We start from the raw sequence: 22,794 nt of genomic DNA, 5'->3' as shown, positions 1-22,794 counted from the left end.
TCTGTCCTCCACCAGCCCCCACCCCACTCTCTGGCCAGCTCCCCCCTCCCTCCTCTGGCCCCATTGGCTCCCAACGGATCTCGCTCCCCCAAATTCGCCCGCGACCCGCTGTCTTACTGTCTGAACGAGATCAATAAGACAGTGAAGCCCTGCGTCGCCTCCTTGCGCAGCCTCAGGTGGGCGGTAAGTTGGGGAAGGAGGATTTTGGGGGCAAAAAAGGGGGAAAAGGTGAAAAAATTCCACTTGGAAAACCCAAGTCATCAAGATTTGGCCCTGCTGCTGCGAAGGTTCATGGGAGGTGTCGTTCCTGCTCTTCTCTAGGGGCTGTGAAAATGGTACCTCCCACAATGCCTTGCAAATGTCCAGAGTGATTTTGCCATGGAATGGGGCAGAGTTTGAGCAGGAAGCCCAGCCCATGGAGCGTGGGGTGGGAGTGGGTGTTGCATGGCTTTCCAGCTCCCATAATGCACTGCTTCCTTCTCCCCCAGTGATGTGTGCCCAGTGTCACAAAGACTGGGACTGGGACATTGTGGGGTTGGAGTTGGGCCAGGGAGACCAGCCCTGAGAAGAGAACAGAGCCTTGAGCAAACTAGCTATCATATCCCCACCCGAGAGGCAGTTGCATATGTGTTTATACTTAGCTGCTGACACACTCCACCCCAGAGCTGGCTGCATCCATTATATCTAGCACGCCACCCCAGAGTCAGCCACATCTCTGTTATACCCTGTTTCTCATACACCACCCCAGAGGCAGCTGTATCTCTGTTACACTTGTCTGTTGATGCACTGCACCCCAGAAGCAGTCTCATCTCTGTTGCACTCAGCAGCTGACGTTTCCCACCACAGAGCTGGCCACATCTGTTAGATCCAACCCCTGTCACCCCCTACTTCAGAGGCGGCTGCATCTTTTGTTACACCTGGCCTTGACACCCCCCTGCCTCCCACCCCAGAAGCATCTGCATCTGTTATACTCAGCTGTTAACAAGCTTCACCCCAGAGTTGGCTGCATCTGTTATATCTGGCCCCTGACACTGCACTCCAGGGGCAGCTGCATCTGTTATACCCAGCCTGACACACTCCACCCCAGAGGCGGCTGAATCTTGTTACAGTTGGCCCCTACACGCCCCACACCAGAAATGGTGCCAGTTCCAGCTTGTTCCCTCTCCATCTGCAGTGGCAGGTCCCATTCCCATGGGTTAGGAGAGGGCAGGGGGTCTGCCCTCAGTGAGATGATCCATCATGTTCCCTCCTGTGCAGGGGGATTTGTGGTGGGGTTCCTCCCAAAAGCCAACTACAACCCCGAGCATCCCAGTAGCCTCTAGCCAGTTCCAGGCAGCTGTTCTAACCATTTCCCCCTGTCCTGCCAGCCCGTGATCACTGAGGACTTCAGCCACCTGCCCCCGGAGCAGCGGAGGAAGAAGCTGCAGCAGAAGATCGAGGACAGGAACCGGGAGCTGCAGAAGGAGATCGACCAGAGGTACCTGACCCCCCACTCTCACAGCCCTGCTATGGGCTAGGCTTTATTTCCCAGCATGCACTTCCCCAGGGTGCAGAGCAGGCTGCATGGGGGCAACTAGGGGAGGGGGAATGACTTGCATGCAGCATTTGGTGGGAGGGGCCATATGTTTTGCATATAATGCGCCATGGAATAGAAGACGCCCCTCACTTGGGAAAGGACGGATGGAGGACAGGTCTTTAGAAACTGAGTAGCAGCTGCTGGGGAGCAGAATCTGCCCCTGGTTTTGCTGGCAAACAGCTGCACCTGCTCTTACCATATTTCTTACATATAATGCATGCTCCCAGGTGCCAGCTGCTGGGTTTTTTGGGGGAGAGGGCATGTTGTATGGTAGATGGGTAAATATGGTAGATGGGCAACTCCCCCCGCCCCCCAATGGATCTTGTGCTGGCAATGCCCTCTAGTGGGAGTGCAGGGTGTGAGCAGATTAAGATCTACTCCTTGAGGTAGCTCTGTGTACCCTGCAGTTTTCTTGCTGGCATCAGCTATAGGGATGGGTCATTTCCTCCCTCCCTCCCTCCCTCCCTCTACCCCCCCAACCTGGGTATCAAAGTCTAGTAGTGTGGAGCAATTCTGTGCTGTCAGACGTGGATTAGATCAGTCCTGTTCTCCCTCCCAATCACCTTTTCAGTCCCAGATCCTTTAGGGGGAAGTGTGTGTGTTCTATGTAATGAAGTATGGTATTTAAATTTTCCCCCCCCACCCTCCCTAATACAGGGATGCCTTGAACAAGATGAAGGACGTGTACCAGAAGACACCACAGATGGGTGACCCTGCCAGCTTGGAGCCCAAGATTGCTGAGACCCTCAGCACCATTGAGAAGCTGCGGCTGGAGATCCAGAAATATGAGGTGGGGGGAGGGGCTGGAAAGGCACATTGAGAACTGGTACCTTGTAGAAAGCTTTAGGGGTCTCCGGGGCATTCCAGGGATCATGGTGAGGACACCGAGGCACAAGGAAGTGTCTGCGCGTGTGTGGTGGGGTGTTGACTTGCTAGAGATCAGGGATCAGGATGGGGAAACTGAGGCACAGTGTGTGTATGGGAGTGGGGGATGGTCTAGTGGTTTGGGGGGTGGTTCTGGGAAGCTCAGACTCCTGGGTTTTGCTCTCAGGTTTGGGGGCTGGACAGAGACTGCTTCAAACCCTGTGAATGGTTGTGGGGAAGCTGAGGCACTGGGCTCTCTCCAGCTGTTCTGCCCCTCCTCCTGGCTTGGGGGGGCATGGGTGGGTTGGGTGGATCCCCTCTCACACACGCTTCGTCTGAAGTACCACCCTCAGCCACCCAGCAGGGAGTGACTGGTGGGGGGGTGGAATGCAACCTGGGAGCCACCCAGCAGGGAGTGACTGGTGGGGGGGGGGAATGCAACCTGAATCCCGACCACCCCCCTTCTCCCTTCCCACCCCAGTCGTGGCTGGCTGATGCTGAGGGCCGAGCTCTGAGCAACCGCCCAGACAATGCACCCCGTGGTGGGCGCCAGCTGGACCCCGCCAGTGCCATCAACAACAATGTCAGCTCCCATGACAAAGACAGGTGAGGGTCTGGGGCGGGGACGGGGCCCAGATGCGGGGAGGGGCAGGCTTGTGGGAAGCCTGAGAGATGTGCAGCTCCATGCACCAGGGTGAGACAAGCCAGGCGTCCTTGATACCTGGCATCACATGATGTCAGGGGTGCCAGGGAAACTGTCTACACTCAGGCTGTCACAGTGCTATTGTGTGTGTGTGTGTGTGGAGTGGGGGTGGTCCTCTTTCTGGTAGCTGGAAGCAGGGGATGGTCATTGGCCACTAATAAGCTCCTGGCTCTTAATTAATAGGAATGAATTCCTATTTCTGTTAATAGTTCTTGTGATCCCTGAGATGTGCCGCCTCCTTTTCCAGCCAGACCAGGGCTGGGGCAGGCAGTGGTGGGAGCTGTTGGTGTCATCAGGGCAGGGTTTTGCCTTAGGTCAGAATTGAACTCAGAAGTCCTGAGCTCAGCAGTCCTGACCTTGCTCCCCACCCAGAGATCCCAGGCATCTGGGCTCCCAGCACTCCCTGGTCTAACCCCTCAGCCCTACTCCCTTCCCAACACAAGGATATAACCCAGGTGTCTGTGCTTCTAGCCGCACCCTTAATCTGCCCTATCCCCCCTCAGCCCCACTCTCCTTTGAGGGGGAGAGGATCCAGGCTTCCAGGTCCCATCCTCTTCAAGCTGTGTGGCCCTGTTCCCGAGCTGGGGATAGAACCCAGGCATCTGGGCTCACCATAGCACTACTCTAACTACTAAGCACTCACTCCTTCCTCAGCCCTGATGCACCCCACTCTGAGGACGGGACAGACACCCTGAACCAGCCCATCTACACTGAGTTCGATGATGACTTCGAAGAGGAGCTGGTGTCACCCATTGGCTCCTGTGTAGCCATGTACCGCTTTGAAGGTATTGCACTGGGGGGAGCGCCGAGCATTGTGGGAGGGCCAGGCCCGAGTGCACTGTGTCTGTGTGAGTGTGTGTGTCGGTGTGTTCCGGATGCCTGGGCTCTGTGCGTGTCTTTGTGTGCATATCCTGGATGCCTGGGTTCTGTATATGTCTGCATGTGTGTGTCCTGGACGTGCCTGGGTTCTGTGTGTGCATGTGCATGTGTTGTGTGTGCATGCTTGTCCTGAACCCTGAATGCCTGGGTTTTGTGGATATATGTCTGTACATGTGTGTGCACGTGTCCCAGGCTCCTAGGATTTATACGTGTGCGCATGCATGTCCTGGATGCCTGCATTCTGTATGTGAATGTCTCAAACTCCTGGGTTCTGTTTGTGTGGGCGCATGTCTCAGATGCCTGTTGTGTGTGGGTGGGGCAGGGAAGGAGATCTGGACTCATCTAACCCCTCCCCTCCCCTCCTCCCTCAGGCTCCAGTGAGGGTACCATCTCCATGGCAGAGGGTGAGGAGCTGAGCTTGGTGGAGGAGGACAAGGGCGATGGCTGGACCCGGGTGCGCCGTGGCCCTGGTGACGAGGGCTATGTGCCCACCTCCTACCTGCGCCTCAGCCTGCACTGAGCACCGGCTGGCTGGGGGGTGGAGGGGGCAACCAGCAGGAAGTGCTGCCTCCCCAGGCCCTGGGGCGGGGGCATACTGGGGGCATCAGCCTGAGATCAGGGCTGGGGGCTTTGCCCATCAGATCTTCCATGGGGGTGGTGGGGGAGGGGAGAATCCTGCCCTCTCCAAGCCAAGACTCCAGTGGGGGGGTTCATCTGCTCCCCTCTTTGCTGTCAGCCTCATGGGGGGGGGTGCAGTGTTCCTGGTGCCCACAAAGGGGCGGGCTTCCTGCTCCTTTCTGCAATGGGGGCTGCTATCCCCTACCCCACTCCTGTTTCCCCATTTGGGGGTAACAGGCCCCTTTTTGCCTCCCCCCCTGGGGCAAGTGGGGAGCAGAAGGGCACAGGGAGGCAGAAGACAGCTCCCCTCACATAGCAAACCATTGGCATCTGCTGCTCCCTCTGGTATTTGAACCCGGGGCCTTGGGGATTTGAATGCCTGGTCACCACCCGGGACAAATAGCATCAACTGTTCTCTGGGAGTAGCTCTAAAACCTTGCTGGTGGTGGGGTGGGTTGGGGACATTTTGCCTCCAAATGCTTCCCCCTTCTGTTTTCATTTACCCCTGATGTAGCAGGGGGTAGAAAGAGGCCAGGCCCCATCCCCTTGTTAATGACAGGCTCAATGGGAATAAGGGCTGGACTTTAGGACCCCCACCCCCTTTGGGGTCACAATCCCACCCCCTTTGAGGACATTATCCCTGCACCCTGTGGGGTTATGACTCCACTCCCTTGGGGTCACCCCCCACTTCCTTGGAATCATACCCCCACCACCTTTGGGATCATGCCTCCACACTCTTTGGGGTCACAGTTCTCATCCCTTTGGGATTATAATCCATCCCCTTTTGGGGTCCCACCCTCAAGTGTTTGGGGTCACAATCCCATCCCCTTAGGGTCTTGTCTCCACCCCCTTTTGGGGTAATGGGATCCCAGGCCTTACCCCTTCCTCCTATCTTCCCAGCCCCCCACCCCCTTACCAGGACCCAGTGCCCCCTAGAGGTGCTGCCCACCTAAAGCAGCCAGCTCCTGCCCCTGCCCCCCCACGATATGCACTTTATCCCCTTCCCAGCTCGCTCGGCCAGATGCAAACCTAATAATAAATCAACTCAACCAAGTGCCTGCTGCGGAGATCCCCTGGATCTGGGGGGTTGTGGGGCGGGATCTTGCTGTGGGAACCTAGGCGTCCAGCTCCCTCTCCCCTCGCTTCCCCCCTCCCACACACTGATTTATTGTTTTTTTTAGAGGACTCTAATATATGATAGCCTTTTATACTGGGACCCCTTCCCACTGTGTTTTAGCCTCAACCCCTCAGCCCCACTCTGATGGCTTGTTAATGGACTTCTGGGCATCCCAGTGGCTCCCAGTTAAGAGGGGGGTGGTCTCTTGGTTCTGACAGGTGGTTTCTAGGCTGCTGTATCTGAGCCCCTCTTGCTAGCGCCGTCGAATGTACTCGAGCTCAGCCCGCGGTGCCTTGCTTACACTTTATGTACAGAGATTTTTTGGGGGGGGTGATTTTTGCAGGGGCAGGGGGGTGGGGTGAGTCATCGTTATTCCCTCTCCTGTGCCAGGTTTTAAAGGAAAGTTTATAAAAACAAGATGAGATGCAGTTTGGAGGTGGTTGTGGCTTTATTTGGGTGGGGTTGTTTGGGAGGGTGTGTGTGTGTAATAACCCTTATTTTAGCAAGCAAAGGGATTGTAAGGGCATGTGGACACACAGCACACTTTATTCCAGAGTAATTTACCCCAGATGTTATTTTGGGGGGGTGTGTGTGTGTGTGTAAAACAAATAACCCTTTTGTGCTGTTAAAATAACACTTACCTTACCCAGAAGGGGTGCGGGTGGGGGGGGAGGGATTGGGGTTTGAAAGATGTGCGGACACACAACACACCTATTCCAGAGTAATTTACCTTGGATCTTATTCTGGGATTGGAGGGGTGGGGTGTGTGTGCGTGTGCATAATGAACAACTTGCGGGAATCATACCCCCACCACCTTTCGGATATTTTAACCTTTGGAAGCTGGTTAAAATAATCCTTGTTTTAGCAAGCAAAGGGATTTTAAGGGTGTCTGGACACAGTATGCTTAAACTGGAATAATTTCCCCTAGATCTTTTCCTATGATGGTTGTGCATGTTCATATGTATGCGTGTGTAACAAACAGCCTTTATTGCTGTTAAAATAACTCTTAACAAGCAGGGAGGAAAATGTGATTTAAAAGGCGTGGACACACAACATGCTTAATGTGGAGTCATGTGCCCCGGATCTTATTCTGTGGAGGGGTGGGGGATGCACACAACAAACAGCCTTTTTGTGCTGGTTTAACTAGCCCTTGTCTTTAGTAGGCAAAGAAATGGTGGTAAGGGTGTGTGGACATACAATACACTGATTCCTGAGTAATTTTACCCTGGATTCTGTGATCAATCTGCCCCCAAATCTACCTTCTACCTCCCTCATAGTCCCTGCCACGACCCTCTCCTCCAACCACCCCTTGGGCTAGCTGCATCTAAGTTGCTAGCACATGTCTTTCCCCATTGCCTGGTGTCAGGGTAGTGTTCCTGCTAGCGCCTCTCTGCCACTGCCCCTGCCTGGACTGTGAGAGGCAGAACGGCCCACAGGGGTCCTGGGACAGCGATAGGCACACAGCACCTTTTGCAGCCAAGGTTTTCACCCCCTGCCCTGCCTCAGCCAGGGGGAAAGAGAATCGGAAGATCCTCCAGGTTCTTTTAATTTAAGGATACAAAAGAACCAAGGTGCTGTTCTTGCCTATTTTTCCCCATCCCAACACTGCCTATTCCCCCTCCACCTGTCTTATGTTTCATCCCACCAGATCTGGGGGCTGTCCCAATGCAGAGATCCACACCCCCTTCCCCCATGGGGGTCAGATCTGGCTAGATCCTAAGTTTCTGTCTTCCTGGCTGGCTCCAGCTTCTGAGACAGGACGGTAAGGATCCGGTCAAATTTCTCATAGCGTTCTGCTTGGCTGGCCTCTGCTCCCTTGCTGCCCCAGAAGAGGCGGAGGGCAAATTCCGTCTGGAAGGCTTCCAGGAGCTCGGGGGTGGGCTGGAAGCCTGAAGAGAGACAGCCCAGATAGGTGAGATCAGAGCATTGACTGGGCGACTTATACCTGCCAGGCTGTTATATAAGGTGTATTATGACTGGAGATCTCTTTGGTAGCTCAGGCCGATGGACCACCAGAGAAAATCAGGGGTCAGGGAAAGCATTGGGTTCCCTGCCAAGTTGGGGAGCACCCCCTGGATGCAGCATCTGTGGGAGGGTCATTACCGTATTTTCTTGCATACCACACCGACATTTTCCCTTTGCAATCATAAGACATGTCTTAAGTGAGGAAACTGATTTCTATGCCAGAATGGAAGCATGAAAACGCTGTGATATCTGCCATGGCCAGGAGGGACGCAGCATCTTGGGCATCAAAAGTAGTTTTAACCCTTTCACTGCTGATGATGAATTGACAACAACTTTTAGCTGAGCAGAGCTCAGGCTATAGGAATTTGGGAGTGGTTGGGGATGAGGGCTGAGGCTGCTCTAGGGACTAGACTATAGTTAGACTACTTTTTCCAGCATGCGCTGCATAGGGAGTAGCAGCAGTATTCTAGGCCAGATGCACTGTGGGAAACAGAAGTCCAGGTGGGGCAGGGGGGAGAGATTGCAAAGCACAGAGACTGAGGGGTGAGGCAAGAATAGGGCTGGGCTGTGCAGCTGGATTACATTTCCCAGAATGTGCTGAACAGGAAGGTGCAGGGGTATCATGGAGTTTCCAGGCAAGAAGTATTATGGAAGATTCCAGACCATTAAAAGTGGGCTGGGGATGTCCCTGCTAGCTTAGGGCCTGGACTGTGTGGTTGGACTCAATTTCCTAGCATGCACTGCAGAGGGAGTACCATCATACCATGTCACTTGGAAAGGGGCATTATGAGAAATGGAGTTTACTGGGAGGAGCTCAGACCATAGAGGTTGGTGGGGGGGCAGGTAGGGGAGGGCTAAGACTGCCTGGGTTCCATGGCTGGATTGCATTTCCCAGCATACATTGCACAGGAAACGTGTGGCACTGCAGGCCAGAGGCATTATGGGAAATGGAGTCCAGGAGGGTACAGAACCTCAGGCCATAGAGACAGTAGGGGTGGATGGAGCAAGGCCTGGGCTGTTCAGCTGGACTACATTTCCCAGCATGCACTGCACAGGGAAAAAGCAATGGTATTTTAAGAGTCCCTGGGCCAGAGGCATTATGGGAAATGCAGGACTTCAGCCTATAGAGGGCTTGGTGATTAGACCTCATTTCCCAGCATGCACTGCACAGGGAGTACCATGTTATGGTGCCTTGCAGCCAGGAGCATGATGGGAAATAGAGTCCAGGCCAGGGCCAGAGCTGTCCTACCTTGGAGTGTGGCCTCTGCTTGGGCCTGGTAGCGTCCGGTGTGGGCAGCCATGTCCCGGGCAGCACCCAGTGTCCGCAGCAGCGACTCACAGCTGTCCTCATGGTCATCCCACAGCCGTTCGCCCTCCAGGAGCCCCAGCAGGGGCACCACAAAGGGCACTGCTACAGCCCCTGGGGTGCTGGTCTCTGGCGGGGAGCACAGGATATAAAGTTGGTGGGAGGTCTGAAGGTGTCTCCCCAACCTGGAGACTCCCCACCAGGGGACCTCAGAGTGAGGGGAAGGAGCTCCCCTTGGCTGGCAGCAATAGTAGGATCTTTATCTTTGCTGCGCCAGCCACTATCAGCCTTCAGAAGACCCAATGCATGTGCCCTGTAGGAGCTTAATCTTGTGGGAACAGGGGGGTGCAAAAAGAGGTGGGTCCCTGGGGATAGGGGACCCCATTTGAGACAGAAAGTGCCCTTTCCCCATCAGCAGCACCCCCCAGCTCATAGCTTTACATGCAGGGAAGTCCAATTTCTTTCCCTCAAGGGGGCAAAGAACCAAATGCAGGACCTCCCAAGGGCTTTAGGTGCCTATGTCAGTTGGATTTAGGCACCTCAAAGGCCTTTTTTGTGTGTGTGTGTGTGTGTGTGTGGGGGGGGGAGAGGGGGGATAGAAATCTGAATTAAAGTGATATGAGCAGGTGCCAACACCAGACACAGAGAAGCCTGGGATGGGGAAAGCTGTGGGGTTGGGGAAACTGAGGCACAGAGAAGCAGGGGGTGCGGACACGGAGGCATGGAGAGGTGGGGAAATTGAAGCACAGAGAAGTTGGGAGATTTGGGGAAACTGAGGCATGGGAGAGCCTGTTTTGTGAACCCAGGTATCATGGCCCCTTTCTGGCAGTGAATCCAAGTTCAAGTGACATGGATAGGGTTACACAGGCAGTTGGTGGCTGAGAGGAGGCAGCTGGAAGCCAGGGGAGAGGGAAGACCCACCTGCTTGCCCCCCCACTCCATCCCGGTAGATATGACCCCCTACAGCCTGGTACAGCCCCCTCCCCACCCCATAGCCTCACCTTCCCCCCGGCTCAGGCGCCTGACGAAGGGCTTGAGGTCCTTCTCAAAGGCCACAGCGCTCTCAGTGTGATTCTGCCGCAGGCATCTCCACGTCTCCTCCAGCCGCGCGATCTGGGGGGAAGAGGTGGTGGGAACTGAGATGTGGGGGGAACCTGAGGGTACAGGGGTGAGAGGGTGCAAAAAGAGGCAGGTCCCTGGGGCTGGGGAGAGGGAACTCCATTTGCGACATCTGCACCCCCTAGCTCAGTTTTACATACAGGGAAGTCCATTTTCTTCCCCTCAAGGGGGCAAAGAACCAAGCCCAGGTCCTTCCAAGGACTTCAGGTGGCTACGCCAGTGGGATTTAGGCACCCCAGAGACCCTTTTGTGATTGGGCACTGACTTCCTTCCTCCACCTAATGGACAGAGGAGGGCAATTGCTTTGGTGATGAGGCCCTTAGAGATGGAGACAAGCCTGAAAGGGCCCTAAGAGGGGGGTCCTCCTGCATCTCCCGTGTCCCCAAATCAGGGTCCCTCAAGAGTCCTAAGCCCCCAGTGAGGATCTAGCCCCCACCCCGTCCCAGTCTCAAGCCCCCAGTGCCAGGCACTGTACAAGCTCCTTTGACCAGGATCAGGTCCGTCCCCCCACTGTGCCCCCACCAAACTAGTGAAGTGCCTGGGCTGAAGAGCAACCAGCCTAATAAGAGCAAGGGCACCCGGGGGCGGGGAGCACAGAGGAGCTGCAGAAAGTGCGGTACAGACAAGGAGAGGAAACAGGCACAGAAGCTGGTGGGATAGGAAAACAGGAGCTGCAGGAATTGAGGCACGGAGGAGCTGTCGGGCGGGAAAACTGAGGCGCAGAAGAACTCGGGACATTGAGGCACAGAGAAGCTGGTGGGTTGGGAAAACAGTCCTGGAGAAGCTGAGGATTGGGGAAACTTGATGCACAGAGAGGCTTGGGAGAGGGACACTGAAGCATGGAGAAACCGGGGGGTGGGGACACTGAGGGACACAGAGGCATGGAGGAGCTGTGGCAGGGGGAACCTGAGGAATGAAGAAGCTGGGGAACGGAACTGAGGCATGAAGAACCAGGGGAAGCCAAGGCACGGAGGAGCTGGGCAGAGCTGGGGAAACCGAGGCATGGGGGACCTGTTCTCCAAACCCAGGCGTCCTAGCCCCAGCCCCCGCTCCCTCACCTGGGGCAGCTGCAGGGCGCTCATGACGGCTGAGAGGGCAAAGAGGTCACCGGCCACATCCCGCAGGGCACGCGCCAGTTGGATGATGTGGTGCAGCGTGGCTGTCCGCTCTGCCACAGTGCCTGTGCAGCCCAGCAGGTCCACGGCAATGCCCAGCGCCAGCACCCTGTGCCTGGGGGGCAGGAAGCAGCCAGCATGGGGCTACTAGACTTGGCTACCCTTCCACAGTGGCACCTCCAGGTAAGCCAGTAGCATGTGGGGCAAGCAGGGTTTGGCCTGGCCTGGCCCAGATGGGAGACTAGCCAGACAACCCACCCCCCACCCCTTTGGTGTCAGGAGGGGCTGTGGCCTCCTCCAGAGGAGACAGCTAATGCCTCTAGCCAGACCCAGTCTAACTCCTCTAGCTGGTTCTTTGTTGCACCCCACAGACGGCTGCATTTCAAGCAACCTCCCTAGGGAAGGAGGGAGTCATTCAGCGCTACTCATGGGAGCGACTCAGGCCTCCACCCTAGAAATGGCTGCATCTTGAGGCCATTTGTGTGAGCTATCCCTTGGTAGCTGTGTTCCATCCCAGAAACAGCTGCACCTTGTTTGAGCTGGCCGAGGTTCCCAGGCTGGCTGCATCTCAGCTACCCAGCTGCTTCACTACTTCAGCCCATGGCTGGGTGCCTTAGGCAGACAACTGAGGCTGCGAGGACTGCGTTCCACCCCAGAACTGGCTGCATCTTGGCCTGGGGGTGGGAGCTATCCCCTGGCTGCTGTGTCTCAGCTTGTGGGTGGGAGCTTGGGGATAGGACTCAGGCATCCAGGTCATGCTCCCAGTAACCCATCAGATCCCACTCCCCTCCCTCCCTCCCTCCCTGAGCTGGGGATAGAACCCAGGTGTCTGGGATCCCAGCCTCCCCACTGTTCTAACCCCCCAGATGCCCCCTCCCTTCCCAGAGCTGGGGGATAGAACCAAGGTGCCCGGGCTCTCGCTCCCAGCCCCCAGCTGCGGTGTTCCACCCCAGAACTGGGCACATCTCAGCCACCCGGTGGCTCCGCTGAGCCAAGGACCTTCCTCCATGGCCATGACAGCTGTGCCCCACCCCAGATGTGGGCATATGCCTGGCCCCCACCTCTCCAGCAGCTCTCTGCGCAGCTGGTGCCCGTGGGGCAGCGTGATGAGCTCCAGGCCTGAGCTCACCCCCATTGCCCGCTGCTCCTCCTGAGTGACCCCTGTGATCCTGGTGGCCTGGAAGGAGGAGAGGGATGAGGCCTAGAGCCCTGTCCCTGTCACTGAGGGGAGGGAGGGGGTAAATGTCCCCTGGGAGGGGCTGTTACTGTGGCAACAAAGCTACCCTCTGCCCCTTGGGAGAAGCAGCTATGCTAGAGCTGGGGAGAGAACCCAGGCATCCAGACTATAACCACAGGACCCCACTAGAACTGGGGAGAGAACCCAGGTACCCAGGTCATGTCCACTGTAACCCACCAGCCCCACTCCCTGCCTAGAGCTGGGACAGAACCCAGGTGTCCGAGCTCCCAGCCCCACCAACTCCAATCCCCAAGACCTCCTTCTCCTTCCACAACAGGGGATAAAACCCATGTGTCCAGGCTTCCACCAACCCACACTCCTCCCACCACCCCTTCGTCACCCAACAGACTCTCTTTCCTCCCAGACCTGGGATTCGAATGCAGACATCCAAGCTCCTGCTCCCCTAGGCCACTTCCTGGGCCTGGCAAAGAACCCAGGCATCTGGGCCTTCCCCCCCACTCCTTACCAGGCAGTCCATGTGCAGCATGTGCAGCGCCGTGCACTGGGCATCATGCCGGGCAAAGAGCTCCTTGAGCCTGCGCAGCACGCTGGGCTCCAGGGGCCTGTTGTCAGGGGGCAGCAGGAGGGAGGGGACGGCAGGGAGCTGAGGGGCCGGCTCCAGCAGCGGGTGCTGGAAGCCCCCCACCTCCCCACCCACGTTCAGGAGCCCCAAGTCAGCCTCAGTGGCCCGTGCCCGGCGCCGCCGGATCTCCTGGGCCCGCAGCCGCCCCACATGGCTGCGGAGGGCAAGGGGTGGGCTTAGATGCCCCTCAGAGTTGCTGCGAGCGCCAGGGCCTGAGCAGTGGTCGGGCACCAGCCCGGGGTCGCTGCCTGCCCGGGACACGGGAGACAGGGGCGGAAACCGGGGCCGTTCAGGGCTGCCTGGGCAGGGGAGAAGGGGGAGTAGTCAGGGGATGGGGGGCAGGAGGGGCTTGGCCCTGCCCTCATGCCTTACCTCCCACCCCACCCCTTGGCTTCTTCTCCTGCCCCCTGGCCCTCCCCCCTTATGCTACATCCCACCTCCTTCCCCCCAGTCCAGTCTATTCCCTTACCTGTTGCTCCGCCCCTTTCCCTGCCTGCCCCCTTACCCCTGGCCCTGCCCGCTTTACACTCCCCCTGGCTCCTTACACTGCCCCCTGACCCAATGGCTCTGCTCTCTTCTCCCCAGCCTCCTCCCCATACCACCTCATCTCCTTATCCAGGCTCTGCTCCCTTATCCTATGGCTCTGCCCCTTATTTCTTCTCCCACCCCCTTTCCCCTAGCCCCACCCCTTTCCCCTGATTCTGCCCCCTCACCGGCCCTCAGGTCAGGATGGGTGGGGGGCCCCAGCCTTGGAGGGCTCCGGCCCAGCCGCTCCAGCCCCGCAGGTTGGCTCCCACTGCGCTCAGCTGCCCTGTGGGGAGGAAGGGCCTGGCTCAGAGCTCTGAGGGTGCCAGGGGGTTAATGGTCCTGCTCAGCCCAGTTGTCAGGGCCAGAGCTACCCTGGGAGTCCCTGCCCTCTTTGGAGAACCGAGGTCCCCGGGCTCCCCACAACCCACTAGCCCCATTCCCCTTCCCCCTGCTCTGAGCTGAGACAGAACCCAGGTGTCTGGGGGCTCCCAACAGCCACTTGCTCCCTGCCAGCTCAAGGGAGCAGAGAACCCAGGTGTCCAGGCTCTCAGGACCACAGCAGCAGACTCCTAAGCCCATTCTGCAGCCTGCTAACGCAGCTGGACCCCGGGAGTCCGGGCTCCCAGGCTTTGGTTCCCCCCTTCCCCAACCCACCTGGCCAGACTGTTTAGGAGTCCTGGTTCCCAGTCCGTTTGCTCCCCCCACTCACCTCCCAGTGCTGGAACTAGAACCCAGGCGTCTGGCCGCCTTTCCTCCCCCCGCACCCCAGTCCATAATAGACCCCAGTGTCTGGCCCCCAGAGCCTACCTCAGCTGCCCCCGCCAGGTGGCTCCAGCATCTCTGCCTAGTGGCTCCAGCTGGCAGCGGCTCCGAGCAGGGTGCTGTACATCAGGAGGCTCCCGTGGCGCCCCCTTGGCCTCCTGGGAGTAGGGGACAGTGGTTAGAGCAAGCCCAGACACCTGGGTGAGTCTGGTAGGTTGCAACCCAGATGCCAGGGTTCCCTCCTGGATTTGGGGGCAGGGAGTAGACCCCAGACACCCGGGTTCCCTCCCAGGCCTGGAGAGGGGAGGGGGTTGGTGGGTTAGACCAGAAGCAGGGCTGGGATCCTGGATGCCTGGGTTCCCTCCTGGGCTTTGGTAGGGGTAGGGCTGGGTGGCAGTGGGGGAGCCCAGATGCCTGCATTCTCTTTCCCAGCCGGGGGGGCGCGGGGGTGTACTGGGAGCCCAGATGCCTGAGTCCCACCTCCCTGCAAGCTGAGGCTAGTCCATGTCCCTGTGCTCCCCGTGCTTCAGTTTCCCCCTCCGGTGCGTAGCTTCTCAGCCACAGCCTCTGTGTGTGGGGGAAATCTGGGTGCTAACATATTTTCCTGAGTACAGGGACAGCAGTACCTGGCGGCGCAGGGCAGCAGGGCTCAGCTGCAGCTTCTCCCGCAGCTGCTCCAGGTCTCCGGCCATGCTTGGCCCTGAGGGCACCTCCTGGGGGCAGAGGGCAAAGGTCAGGCAAGGTCCCTGCCCCCTCTGACTCAATTGGGACCCTCCTAGTATTCCCCACTCCTCTCCCACAGCTAGTAAAGACCCCAGGTGTCTGCCCCCCACCCCCCAACTCAATGGATCCCACTCCCTTCGCAGAGCGGGGGGAGAACCCAGGCGTCTGGCCTCCCATGTCTCCCTGCTCTGACTCACCAGACCCCACTCCTCTCCCAGAGCTAGTAAACTACCCAGGTATCTGAGGTCCCCCCACCCGTAGTCCACCAGGCCTCACTCCTCCCAGAGCTGGCAGACATCCCAGGTGCCCGGGCTCCCAGCCTATGCTCTAGTCCAGGGGTAAGCAAAATGTGGCCCGGGGGCTGGATACAGCCCACCAGGCCACTTTATCTGGCCCGCAGGGCCGCTAAAAAATTTAGAAAATTAATATTAATCTGTCCTGAGCTGCCTGTCATGTAGCCCTCGATGGCTTGCTGAAACTCAGTAAGTAGCCCTCTGCCCAAAATAATTGCCCATCCCTGCTCTAGTCTAACCCCTACCTCAGACACTCAGGGGTCTTCTGAGGGAGGGGCGGAGAGCTCCACAGCCCTGAGGAGCCCAGGCATCTGGGCTCCCAGACCCCCTCCCCACAACTCCCTTGTTCCAACCCAGTGGACCCTGACTCCCCTCCCAGGGCTGGGAGAATCCAGGTGTCTGGACTCCCGCCCCACTTCCCCCAGTTCTAACCTCCCAGCCCCTTGTCCTCATGCAGCCTCCCAGCCCCCGCCAGCTCTGCTCCCCCCCAGCCCCACCCCAAAACCAAAAACCTGGTAGAGACCCCAGGCATCCAGGCCCCCAGTGGCTCTGCTCTAGCCCCTACCTCTGCCAGGCTCTGTCCTCCCAGCCCCGCTGGGTACCAGTCAGGTCCCTCTACCTGTACTGGGAGCTGTACAAACCCTGCAGCCAGGAACAGGCCCTTGTGCCAGGAGCTATATGAACCTCCCAGGCTGAAGCTGGCTGGGAGGGGAGGAGGCAGCGGGTGCCACTTCCCTCACCACTGCCCCCAGGCTCTGACTCCCCTGGGCTCTGGGGGTCCAGCCCCCCAGCCCTGTCTCCATGGCCCAAGCTCCCTGTTGGGGGCTGGCGATCCGCCTTGCCTGGGGCCCTCACACACCTGAGCTGCCTGGGCCCTGAGTCAGTGGCTGGGAGCTGGCCAGGCCCTGCCCTCAAGGGGGGAGGAGCTGGGTGTGGCGGGCACTGGAGTAAGGGGCCCAGGAGTCCAGGCTGCCCACCCCCTCTCACCCGTAGCAATCAGAGCTGTCCAGCTTCAGACCCCCTGCCCGGCTTGAGCCCACCTACGAGACCCCAGGTGTCCGGGCTCCCAGCCCCTCCCAACAGGCCTTAACCCTCCTACTTTCCCAGGAGCCCAGGTGTCCGAGCTCCCCTGGTCTAACCCACCAGACAGCACCCTCCTTCCAGGAACCCAGGTGTCCCTCCCTGCTCTCACCCACCAGCCCTCACTCACTCCTCCCAGGAGCCCAGGTGTCCCTCCCTGCTCTCACCCACCAGCCCTCACTCACTCCTCCCAGGAGCCCAGGTGTCCGGGCTCCCAGCCTTCCCTGTTCTAGCCCACCAGACCCCACCCACCTCCCAGGAGCCCAGGTGTCCGGGCTCCCGGTCTCTCTGTGGTCTTACCTTCCAGGAGCCCAGGTGTCCGGGCTCCCAGCCTTCCCTGTCCTAGCCCACCAGGCCCCACCCACCGCCCAGGAGTCTGGCCTCCCAATCCCGCCCTGTTCTAACCTACCAGACCTCACTTCCAGTCCCCACCCCTCCTTGTCATTTTAACCCCCTGGTTTCCATTCTCTTCTTGTATCTATGGATAGAGCCCAGGAGTCCTGGGTTCCCCCTTCCCCTGGGTCTAACCCACTGATTGCCACTCCCCACCTAGATCCAAGCCATCTGGGCTCCTCCCAGCCCTTCCCTGTTCTAATGCCTCAGACCACTGCACCCCCCAGAACCCCAACCTTGCGGGCGCCCCTCCCCCCCGGTTCTAACCCACGTATCCTCCACTCTCTTCCTAGATCCAGGCATGGACCCCACGTGTCCGGGCTCTCTCAGCTGTGGGCCCAAGGCACTGCATGGGGAAGCTTGCAGCCCATTAACCCTTCACGAGCCTGGCATGTGGCTTTCAGGTCCCTGTCAACTTGGCTGTCCGGGTAAGAGAAGGAAGGATGGACATGTGCCCCCACCCCCACACCAGGAGCTGTACAAAGCCCCCTAGCCAGGATCAGGCCTGGCCCCTGCATAATCCTCCCAGCCAGGATCAGGTCCCCTGTGTCAGAAGCTGTACGAGCGCTGCAGCCAGGAAAAGGCTTCAGCCAGGATCAGATCTTCCCATGCCAGGAGCTGTATGCAGTGTTGCCAACTCTCATGATTTTTGGTCTTGTTCTTAAAGTCTACACTTCGGGAATGTGAAAACGTAGCACTTTCTTTTATGTAGATTTATTTTTTATATGTGTACATATATAAAAGAAAGCCCTACGTTTTTCACATTCCCGAAGTGTAGACCTTAGAAACAATGCCAAAAATCATGAGATTTGGCAATATTGGGTATAAGCCCACAAGCCAGGATCAGGCCTCAGCCAGGATCAGGTCCCCCTGAGCTGGAAGCTATACAAATGCCCCTAGAGACAGTCCCTGCCCCAGCTGGGATCACGTTCCCCCCTGTGCTTGGAGCTGTACAGGCTCCCTGAGACAGCCTCTGCACTAGCCAGGATCCGATTCCCTTGTGCCAGGAGCTGTACAACCTTCCCCCAGACGCAGCCCCCACCCCAGACCCCCATCCCTAAGGCTGAGTGGGGCCAGGAGACCTGCTTTGCGGGGGGGTGGGGAGAGGGGTATATAGAGCAGGGCACAACCCCTCCAGCCGGAAGCCTGGCCTGGCCCACCCAGCCCCATGGTGGGAACTGTGGCACAAAAGCATAGATTTGGACAATGCAGAGGAAATCCTGCCCCCACCCAGCGCCCAGGAGCCAAGCCCTGTGCGGGAGTAAAGCAGCAACAGGCGCAGCCTTAATTTAGCCTTCACTGGCAGGTTCTACCTGGGTGTAAATCCGGAGGCAGCTTGGAGGGGGGAGGATCACCATGGGGGTTCAGTTACCCTCCTGGTTTGTACAGGGCTCAGTGCCTCCTGATCCTGGCCTGGGGGGTCTGTATAATGCTTGGCACTCCCCAGTCCTGGCCTGGGGGGTCTGTACAATGCCTAGCACCCTCATCCCGGTCCTGGCCTGGGGGTTCTGGGCATTCCCCTCCCTGCTGCATCTCCAGGGGTCTCCAGGGTCCCCTGATTTACCCCCACCCCCTGTGCTGGGGTACTGGGGGGGAGGGTTGGTATTAGGGAGTACTAAGGGGTTGGTACTAGGGGGTACTGGGAGCCAGGGAGTGTGTACTGGGGGGGGGGATACTGGGAACTGGTGGGTTGTCCAGGGAGCCAGGAGGTGTTTTCTGGAAAGTACTGGGAGTTTGGGGGGGGTAGGGGGGTCTGGGTGTGTGTGTCGGGGGGGGGGGGTCACTGGGTGCCAGGGCATGTGTACTGGGGGGCACTGGGGTCTGGGAGGTATATATGGGGAGGTATTGGGAGCTGGAGATTGTGCACTGGGAGGCTCCTGGGAGCTGGTGGATTGTAGTGAGGGCCAGGGGTATGTACTGGGAGGTAATGGGAACAGGGGAGTGTATGCTGGGGGGTACTAGGAGCTGGTGGGTTGTCCTGGGGGGCCAGGGAGATACTGGGAGCTATTGGGAGCTGGGGGGTTCTCCCGCTCTTGCCCGCCACAGCCTCTACCCCTGGGGAACTTCCTGCCCTGGCTCTTACCTGGCCTGAGCCATCACAGCCCAGGCCTTTATCCCCACCCAGGGAAGGGGAAACTGAGGCACAGGCACCAACAACTTACCACAGGTCACCCTGTGAGGAGGACGGGGATGGGACCAGGCGTCCAGGCTGCCTTGCTCCCCCACTGCCCGAGTCTTTCTGGCTAGAGGATAATCACATGAACAGAGGAGGGGGTGGACAGCCCCAGGCTTGGACACTTGGATTCTCTCCCTGGCTGCCTGCCTTGTGTAGGACTGTCATGGCGTATACCCAGAACCCAGGTGTCCAGAATGCATGCCCACTCCAACACACATGTGTGCACACCCCCTTATATGTGACCCTAGGCTGTTCTTGGTCACTTGAGGACACTGAGGCATGGAGTTGGGGAGGGTGAGAATGCACGGGGTTGGGGCACTTCCTCCTTGAGGTCACCTGGGTCCCCCATAGGCCTGGGCTCTAGGTTCTTCTCCAATGCAGAGGAACCCAGGTGTCCTGTCTCCCAGCCCTGCAGATGCAACACCCCCCACCCCTCCCCCCTGAGCTGAGGATGGAACTTGTCAAAGGGGGAGGGAAGCCCCAACACTGGTTTATTTTGCACTCTGCACCAGCGAGACAGGGGTTAGCTGAGCCATGGAGGATTCTGGTCTGAGATGGCAATCAGAGGTCTGGGCCCTGTTGTGCCAGGTGCTGTACAGCCTCCCAGGCTGGGATAGGGGCTATGCCTGGCACTGTACAAACCCCAAGACCAAGATCAGGGGATGCCGGGCACTGTACAGACCCCCAGGCCAGGATTGGGGGGCTCCAGGTTCTGTATAGTCCTCCCAGGCTGGGATCAGGGGGTGTTGGGTGCTGTAGACCCCTCCTCCAGGCTGGGACTGGGGGCTCTGAGTGCTGTAGAGACCCCCAGGCTGGGCTTGGGACCACACCAGGCACTGTACAGACCCCTCTTGCTCCTTTGAACTCTGGGAATGACTCACAGAGGTTGCTTATGGGTGGATTCCTGGCCTATGATGGGGCCAGGAAATGAGCTGAGATCAAGATTGGTTTGCGTATCTGGCCAGACACACAGAGAAATCCCTTTGTCATTAGAAAATAACCTGTGCCAAGGAAGATCCTGGGGCTGGAAGCTCTTCCCTGAGACATCAGCCCCTTAGATCAAGGCCCATTTATTTTTTTATTAGCCATTAAAATGAAAAGGGTGGAGATTTCCCCTCTGTAGGTAGCTCCAGGTTTAACCTGGAAGACCATTAATTAATGTTTCTCATCTGCTTGGATTGTTTTCAGTGAAAAAATAAAATCTCTTCCATCTAAATCCCTTTAAAAACGGTAATTAATGGCCAAATTTTGGCCAATTAAAGCCCAAAACTGGCATTTTCATCACGATTTTCATCACCAAATTTTTTTTTCCAACAGAAAAACTCTGCTTTTCATCAAATTTACCGTATAAAAATTCCAATATTGTCACTAAAAAGAAAAATGGTAATTTTTATCTATGTTCCCTTGGGAATTGTTTTTTTTTTTCCCAGCAGAAAAATTCTACTTTTCTTTAAATTTACTCTCAACAATTCCATGTTTTTCCACTAAAAAAATGGTATCATTTTATCCACATTGACTTGGAAATGGTATGTTTTTTAAGCAGAAAAATTCTGCTTTTCATTAAAATTTTCTGAAAATTGTATTCTTTCAGTGAAAAACTGAACTTTTATTAACATTGCCCTGCAATTTTTTTTTCAACCAAAGAACTAGCCTTTCCATAAAAACCTCTGAATTTTTGTAGACCAAAACATGGCTTTTTTCATTAAAATTGCCATGAGAAATGCCTTTGCTGGTAGAAAAACTAGATTTTTATTAAAATTGTCCATGAATTTTTTTACTGTCAGCCAAAAAGGCTCCCCTTTCCCTCAGAATTCCCTGAAAATAGCATTTTTTTTCATGAAAAGACCTTTATATAAAAATTGCACAGGAAATTTTTGGTGTTTTTTCACCCAAAAAACTGGCATTTACATCAACATTTCCCCAGCAACTGCATTTTTGAGGCCAAAAATCTGACTTTTTAGTCAAAATTGTCCAGAAAATTGCGATTTTTCCAGTGAAAAACTGGCCTTTTTGTTAATATTCATGTCTAGCTCTTTTCCACCCAGGACCCCTCAACTCTTGTTTCCCCACCCCAGCCTGCCCAGAACCCAGACCAGCTGTGGGGGCCTGGGCTAGGGAGCTTGGGATGGATTCATCAAGGGCAAGACATGCCTAACCAACCTGATTGCCTTCTATGACAAGGTGACTGGGTCTGTGGATACAGGGAGACTGGTGGGTGTGATGTACCTTACTTTTAACAAAACTTTTGATACAGTCTCCCATAGCTTCCTTGCAGGCAAGCTAAGGAAGCGAGCTGGATGAATGGGCTGTAAGGTGGATAGAAAACTGGCTGAAGCATCGGGCTCAGAGAGTAGTAGTCAATGGTTTAATGTGTAGTTGGCAGCTGGTTTCAAGTGGAGTGCCCCCAGGGAGCGGTCCTGGGGCCAGTTTTGTTCAATGTCTTCATCAGTGACCTGGAAGGTGGCACAGAGAGCACCCTCAGCAAATTTTCAGATGACACCAAGCTGGTGGGAGTAGTAGATAGGCTGGAGGGTAGGGCTAGGATTCAGAGAGACCTCGACAAATTGGAGGATTGGGCCAAAAGGAATCTCATGAGGCTCAAGAACGACAAGGTCAAGGTCCTGCACTTAGGACAGAGCAATCTCATGCATCAGTACAGGCTGGGGGCTGACTGGCTGGGCAGCAGCTCTGCAGAAAAAGACCTGTGGGTTACAGTGGACAAGCTGAATATGAGCCAGCAGTGTGCCCTTGTGCCAAGAAGGCTAGCAGCATCCTGGGCTGTATTGGTACAAGCGTGGCCTGTAGATTAAGGGAAGTGATTATTGCCCTCCCGTGAGCACTACTGAGGCCACATCTGGAGCACTGTGTTCAGTTTTGGGCCCCCTGCTACAGATAGGATGTTGACAAATTGGATTGAGTCCAGTGGAGAGCAACAAAAATGATGAGCAGGTTGGGGGTCATGACTTATGAGGACAGGCTAAGAGAACTGGGTTTATTTAGTCTAGAGAAGATAAGACTGAGGATGGATTTAATAGTGGCCTTCAAATACCTGAAGGGAGGGTCCACAGAGTATGAAGCTGAACTGTTCTTAGTGGTGGCAGATGACAGAACAAGGAGCAACAGTCTCAAGTTGCGGCAAGGGAAGTTTAAGTTAGATATTAGGAAGAATTTGCATACTAGGAGGGTAGTCAAACACTGCGACAGGCTACCCAGAGAGGGTATCTCCAGCCTTGGTAGAATCTCCATCCTTGGAGGTTTTTAAGACCTGGCTAGACAAAGCTTTGACTGGGATGATCTAGTTGCATTGAGTAGGGGTTTGGACTAGATGACCTCCTGGGGGCCCTTCCGACCCTGATGTCCTGTGATTCTAAATGGATGTTCCCAGCTGCCCCTGCAAGACATGGAGAAGTGTGACCCCTAGTGGGCATTTCAGGTAAGACAGCCAAAGGTAGAAAGGGTCGGGGGCAGGGTGGGGGGAACAGGACTGTTAGGAGGAGTAGTGGAGTCGCTAGTTCAGGGGTCAGCAACGTTTTTGGGCTGAGTGCCAAAAACACCCGCAACCATGACCTGTAAGATGTTTGTGTGCCAGGGTCAGAAGGGGGCAACTGCAAGGACCCCTGTCGTTGTGACAGCACAGCTCCGGCCCCCTCCCCAGCGCCATTGGTGCCATACTCTGGCACGTGCTGGGGGTTGCCTACCCCTGCACTAGGTGCTGGATGCTGTTGGTCTCAGTATGTGAGTGATGCCCCCCAGTCCC

At 56.7% G+C, this 22,794-nt stretch overlaps 2 protein-coding genes across 8 annotated transcripts in view; one reads left to right on the top strand and one right to left on the bottom strand.

The window, feature by feature from the left end:
- The window catches only part of TRIP10 (thyroid hormone receptor interactor 10), a gene marked incomplete at its 5' end in the record, with an annotated part of 15,555 nt that extends 9,547 nt beyond the window's left edge, over window positions 1–6,008 (top strand). Inside the window, 6 exons of the mRNA XM_025203954.1 lie at window positions 16–183; window positions 1,368–1,477; window positions 2,234–2,366; window positions 2,922–3,046; window positions 3,798–3,928; window positions 4,394–6,008. Of these exons, the coding sequence (XP_025059739.1) occupies window positions 16–183; window positions 1,368–1,477; window positions 2,234–2,366; window positions 2,922–3,046; window positions 3,798–3,928; window positions 4,394–4,542 (816 nt within the window). The remainder of the gene's footprint in view (window positions 1–15; window positions 184–1,367; window positions 1,478–2,233; window positions 2,367–2,921; window positions 3,047–3,797; window positions 3,929–4,393) is intronic.
- The window catches only part of SH2D3A (SH2 domain containing 3A), a 24,132-nt gene continuing 7,149 nt past the window's right edge, over window positions 5,812–22,794 (bottom strand). Inside the window, exons 1-11 of one of the 7 annotated variants that reach the window (XM_025203948.1) lie at window positions 16,791–16,827; window positions 16,492–16,510; window positions 14,999–15,088; window positions 14,418–14,530; window positions 13,796–13,893; window positions 12,966–13,381; window positions 12,324–12,439; window positions 11,206–11,377; window positions 10,030–10,141; window positions 8,972–9,157; window positions 5,812–7,646 (exon numbers count right to left, since the gene is read on the bottom strand). In XM_025203948.1, coding sequence (XP_025059733.1) covers window positions 7,474–7,646; window positions 8,972–9,157; window positions 10,030–10,141; window positions 11,206–11,377; window positions 12,324–12,439; window positions 12,966–13,381; window positions 13,796–13,893; window positions 14,418–14,530; window positions 14,999–15,064 — 1,452 coding nt within the window. In that variant the 5' untranslated portion in view covers window positions 15,065–15,088; window positions 16,492–16,510; window positions 16,791–16,827 and the 3' untranslated portion in view covers window positions 5,812–7,473. The other 6 variants (XM_025203949.1, XM_025203951.1, XM_025203950.1 and 3 more) reach the window with 6 other exon arrangements.

This window comes from Alligator sinensis, unplaced genomic scaffold, assembly GCF_000455745.1.
Source record: "Alligator sinensis unplaced genomic scaffold, ASM45574v1 scaffold707_1, whole genome shotgun sequence".
In the NCBI taxonomy this organism is placed as follows: domain Eukaryota; kingdom Metazoa; phylum Chordata; order Crocodylia; family Alligatoridae; genus Alligator; species Alligator sinensis.
The sequence above is the reverse complement of the archived record's forward strand: the minus strand, read 5'-3'. Positions and strand labels throughout refer to the sequence as shown.